General features: G+C 53.7%; 1 protein-coding gene across 1 annotated transcript in view; it reads right to left on the bottom strand.

Moving 5' to 3' along the window:
- SRCIN1 (SRC kinase signaling inhibitor 1) overlaps positions 1-4,941 on the bottom strand; it is a 41,728-nt gene extending 36,787 nt beyond the window's left edge. The window contains exon 1 of the mRNA XM_023511184.1: positions 4,645-4,941. Within this exon, the coding sequence (XP_023366952.1) occupies positions 4,645-4,923 (279 nt within the window). The 5' untranslated portion in view covers positions 4,924-4,941. The remainder of the gene's footprint in view (positions 1-4,644) is intronic.
- Positions 4,942-5,570: the final 629 nt, after the last annotated feature.

Below are 5,570 nucleotides of genomic sequence, written 5' to 3'. Positions count from 1 at the left end.
CTAGACTTGAGTTACACTCCACTAAAACATCTATGCTCTAAAGGCTTGTCATTTCCTGAGCAGTCACAATTTCTTTGCCTCTTAATTCCCCTTGAAAAAGTCAATCCTTGTCTTTCTCTAGGGGGAGCAGGGTATATACATGTGCTACCCACCAGATTCCCTGCCACTGCCCTCTTCCTTCTCCTCCAGGGAACAACCTCAAGTCCAGGCCTCTCCCCATTGCAACTCTGACTTTCCTTCCTGTTTGAGCCTCAGGAGCCTATTTTTCTCCCAGGGCAATGTCAAGGCCTAGCTGGGATCCCAGGCTTCTGAGAGCCTGTCTAAGTGTGCCCTGTCTAAGCTGAGAGCTATCTTCCCATCAGGGACACTGAGACTTGATTGATGAGAAAGAGGGGCCCATGTTCAAAACAAATGGCTAGATGCCCAAGTCCTCTTAAAAATTTGAGACTAAGCCTTGATCATGGCAAGAGGGGTTGGAGAGAGACATCATGCAGAACTTCCCAATGGTAAGACATCACGGGACATTTAGGTCTGCTTGAAAATGGAAAAGTAGGGCATGGATGGGGGAATAAGATGATCTTCAGTAGGGGTGGGGCTTAAGAGATTCTAGAAACCCATGGAGCAAGGTGAGGGTACTCTTGTTTAAAAGAGCAAGGGATCAAAAAAAATTTTTTTTTCAATCCTGAGTATCCTTCCTCAAAAAATTCCTTCCCCAAAGCCAACCAGGTTTGGGGAGGTAGGGGCAGAAAATTAGACAATCAGAAGAGATGAGGATAGAATTCTCCTGAAAATGGGGGCTCCTACCTAAAAATGAAAGGGATACAAAATAAAAATCCTGAATTTCCCCCCTCCAAAAGTTAATCCTCCCCAAAGCCAAACTCTGCCATGGGTTTGGGGGCTGGGGTGGAGGTGGGTGACTCACCTGGGCCGGCTGGCCAGCCCCGGAGGGGGCGGAGTCGCCATGAAGGTGGGAGCAGAGGGAGCTGAGGAGGCACACCGGGTCCACCGTCCAGCTGCCAACCTGTGTGTGTGAAGCGGGGGACACCCCATTAGGGGGAGCGGGCAGGAGCCGCTAGGAGGACTGTGATGGGACAGGGAGGGACATTCTGGGGCCAGCCTTGGAATAGGGCACAGGGCTCCCACTGCAGAGGGACCTAGCAATGCTGGCAAGTCCCTTATATCTAACTAGAGCACTGGGTCTGTTTCTGGATGTTTCTCTTTCCTACTGGACCAGGGCTTCCCTGAGCCCAGCCCAGAGCCTTCCCTGTCAGATAGTACTGAAAGCCTATCTCAATCCTTGACTGCCTCCAGCCTCCCTGTACCCAGCTGCTCCTAGCCTTTCCCTTCTCCAGCTCTCAGCCCCTGAGGATCTCACTACCTACCTCACAGAGATGGTAGCCACTGGGCAGGAGTGGTCTCACCCCAGTTATCTCTGTCTCAACAGCACATCTTTCCTTTCTGCATCTCAGTGGGAGCAACTTTCTTCTACTACCCCAGGGCCACCCCACACCTAAGGCTTGAAGCCCATTCTTCCAGGTTCCCCCAGGACTTGGTATTTCCTTGGCCCTCTCCCCTTTCCGCATCCTCCAATTCATCCCTCCTTCATTCAGTCCTTCATTCCACAGACATGCACTTGAGCCAGCACTGGGCTTGGGCAGCCAGTACTTGATGGCAAGTGAAAGGGCCAGGGACCCTGCCTACTTCACACTCTAAGAGGGGGAACAGGTGAGTGACAGAAAAAAGGAGTGAATTTGTAAGTGGCTGCAGTTTGATTCACTTCCTAAGTATTTACTGAGTGCCTGCGCTGTAGCTATGAGCATGCCAGATGCGTAAGAGGCCTGCAGACACACCCACATCTTCTCTCCCAGGCCTGCTGCCCCTTGAAGCTGCCACTTCAGCAGTTTTTTTTATCTTTTTCTGGCCAAACCTTCTCAGACAGGGGTGTGGTCAAACCTCCTCGTCCCTTGCCACCCCCAATCTCCCAGACCCCTGAAATTAGCTATTACTTCACCATACCATGAGACCTTTGCTCTCTGGAGCCACAGATCCAATGGCTGTTTCTCTTTGGACTTCTGATGTACATGTCACCCTGCTGCTGGACCCTCCTTCAGGGGTCTTTCTCCATTTTCTCCTGGATGAAGAATATCCACACACCCCCAACCATCATGGATGGTCTCCCTTCTCAGATTCCATTCTGCCAGGTTTTTTTGTTTTTTTGTTTGTTTGTTTTTTGAGACAGAGTCTCACTTTGTCACCATTGGTAGAGTGCCGTCACATCACAGCTCACAGCAACCTCAAACTCTTGGGCGTAAGTGATTCTCTTGCCTCAGCCCCCCAAGTAGCTGGGACTATAGGCGCCAGCCACGATGCCCACCTATTTTTTGTTGTTGTTGTTGTCATCATTGTTGTTTAGCAGGCCCTGGGCCTCCAGCCCCAGTGCATGTGGCCATTGCCCTAACTCCCTAACCACTGAGCTGTGGGCACCAAGCCTCCATTCTGCCTTGATAGCCGCTCCCATACCCTAATGTCCCAGGTCCTACTTTGTATCTCCCATGACCATGCTCAATTCTCCTCAAAGCTGTGGTCCCTTTGGAGTCCTGAGCCGCACATGGTGCCTGCACCCCCATTAATACCTAACCTATACCCCAAACTCATCTCCTCATATTCCCTTCCCCGACCCCTCAAACATTTTCCAGAACTCTCTTGCTTCTCTCCAAGGCACCAGTATCTCCCAGTATCCCAGGTCTTTCTGGCATTGCCTCCTAGACCCAGGCAGCCAACAACACTTGCTTAGTCTCCTTTCCAAGCCTCATCCATCCATCCCTTCTTCTTTGTCATTCCAGATACACTTTTTCTCATCTCTTTCCCTTGCCTTCCCAGCCTGCTTTTTGTCCCTTCCTATTTACCATCCCAAAGCAACCACAGCCCTTGGTACCACCACCATCACCTGGCCCCACTTTTTCAGAGTCTGCCCACTGCCTTACACCATGAGCCTTCTGTACCAGCCAGGTGGACCAACTCAGAACTATGTTCACTCCATTCTCAGCACCTCCCAAAACAACATTCTTTTCCTCTATGCCTACACAAACCCTTTTCATCCTTCTAAGCCTAGTTTAGGTACCTCCTCCTCCAGGAAGCCTTCCTTGATCAGGCCTGCCCACCTGATCTCCCCTCTTGTATAGCCCCTCCCAAGCAAGACAATAAATGCCTCTGCCCCTTCCCTCCAAGCCAGAATACACAAAGTGAACCACTGAGAGAGGCTCCCTGAAGGTGAGGGCCATGTCTTCACCTGCAGCTCTCCCTATCCCCATCTGGACCCTGCTTTCAGGAGGACTCTGAAGCTGGAAAAAGGCAAAAGCCAGGCAGAACTGGAGGTGCCATCAAAGGACAGAAGATACCAGAAATGTGCCTGTGTGTCCTTGTTCCATGCAGTGAAGGTAAAGGTGAGGACACTCCCCCCATCCCCAGCCATACCCTGTAATACCTGGAAAAGGGAGACAGAGCAAGACAGGTGTGGGAAGCAGGGACTGATACCCCACGACTTGACTGAAGGATCCTGATAAGATAGACCTCCCTCCCCTCAGTCTCTCCTTCCAGAGGGTACAATACCTGAGTCTCAGCAGCCAATATGCAACAATCAACAGGGCACCTCACCAATGCAGGGCTATAAGTGGAAGACTAGTCCCAGAAAGGGCTGTCTTACAGACTGGACTTATACTTGGGTACAGAGATACATCCAGGAATGCAAGGATTTGAGGGGTGGGATTCCCCCTCCCTTTTTTTTTCTTTTTTAAAGAGACAGTGTGTCTCTGTCACCTAAGTCAGAGTGCAGTGGCTTAAAGCTCAGAGCTCACTGTGGCCTTGAACTCCTGTGCTCAAGCGATCCTCCTGAGCAGCTAGTACCACAGGTGTGTGCCACTGCTCTGGACTCAGGGGAAGATTTAAAAGGAAAGCATCTCACCCTATATAGGAGACAGGACCTGTTCCAGAGGCAGAGGCCAAGACTCCTCTCTAAGCCTTACTGATGACAGGAGAGAAACTGAGGCACAGAGAGAGGAGGCCTCCAGCTCAAAGTCACAAATCTTGTCTTGGGGGGTTGGGTGGAAAGCGGACCAGGGAGGAAGGAAGTAAAAGGCCCTGGCCCAGTCCTAGGCTCCCCTCCTGGGACATATGAGACCCAGGCTTCTGAGGCTCGCAGAGCCTAACCTTCCCTTAAGCCCAAATCGCAGACACTGGACAACTCAGTTGCACGCTGGATGGACCCTCAGGCGCATAACATCAATCCCCAGAGCTGCCCCCCTCTCTTCCTCCCTACCATGTCCTTGGCCTCCAGGGCACCTTCTTCCCGCCCTTCTGCCCAAACTACCTCAGTTAAAGAGGCTGAGTTCTTTCTGTCCAATCACATGCTCCCAATTCCCAGGACTGCAAGCAGAGGTCTAGAGGGCGCATCTCCAGCCCTTTCCTCCCCCGGCTGCAGGAAAAGCCAACCAGGGCCACTGCCGTGGAGAGACAGCCCCCTCTGCCCAGAAGGCTCCCAGAGTTGGAAAGAGCCTGGGGGCACAGAGTTATCACCAGGCAGGACCCCTCCCCCGCCCGCTGGCCGCAGCCCCTAGCCCCAACTCGTCCGCAGCTGGGTGCACTCACCTGCTCTCGCATCCTGTCTTGCTGGCCTCGCAGGGCCAGGGCGTGTTGCGGGTACTTGCTCTTCAGGTGGTCCATAAAGGCATCTCGCTTGCGGTCGGCATCCGCCTTCTGGAGCCCGCTGAGCGCCTCCAGGCTCTGGGCAGCGATCACCGTGTGCCGCCGCTCCGATGTGTGCACCAGCCCCACGTTGGAGAAGCGCCGGCCCCCACTGCCCCCGCCGCCCCCACCCCCCAGGGTCCGGTACTCTCGCGGGTATTCAGCATCGTCCGCAGACAGCATGGGGGGGCTGCTCCGCTCAGGATCTGGGAGAGGCAGAGAGGGGCACGCGCGGTCATGGTGCGCCCTGCTCGGGACTGCCCATCCCCGCTGGGGGCGTTCCCTGCGATGGGGTAGGGGCCGGGCCTAAGGGTGCCGAGAGGCAACTGGAGCGAGGCAAGGGTTACCCAGCTCCCACTAGGGAGGGGAAGGTGGCAGAAGGGTACGTGGGGTGCAAAGTGTGCCTTCAGCCCCAGGTGCGGGTGGGGGAATAGGGCAAGGTAAGATTTCTTGCTCCTCTCCATGGGTTTGGGGTGATAATGACAGAGGGAGATGCGGGGCTTTGAGGACAAGGTGGGGTTGGAAGAAGAGGGTAGAAGATGTGCTGGACACCTCTCTAGCTACACAGCTCTTCTCCTTCCTAAAGCTGGTGCAAACTGGTGAGGGAAGAATGGGGGGGGTTGCTTTTAGATGTTTCCCGAAAAATGTGAAAAGGAGCGTGCATTGTCTTCCTCCCAAAGGCATGGAGGCATGCTCTACCTCCTCCCTCTGACTAGCATGTCCAGGACACATTTATCCTCAAGGCTGTGGGATGGCTGGAAGAGGGGCCAGGGCTAGGATACACTGGGTAATGAAGGCAAATGGAGTTTCCTAAGGAGATGGTGGCCCAG

Source organism: Otolemur garnettii, unplaced genomic scaffold (assembly GCF_000181295.1).
Source record: "Otolemur garnettii isolate 467f Iridium unplaced genomic scaffold, OtoGar3 scaffold00018, whole genome shotgun sequence".
Lineage (NCBI taxonomy): Eukaryota > Metazoa > Chordata > Mammalia > Primates > Galagidae > Otolemur > Otolemur garnettii.
This window is presented reverse-complemented; position numbering and strand designations above follow the sequence as displayed.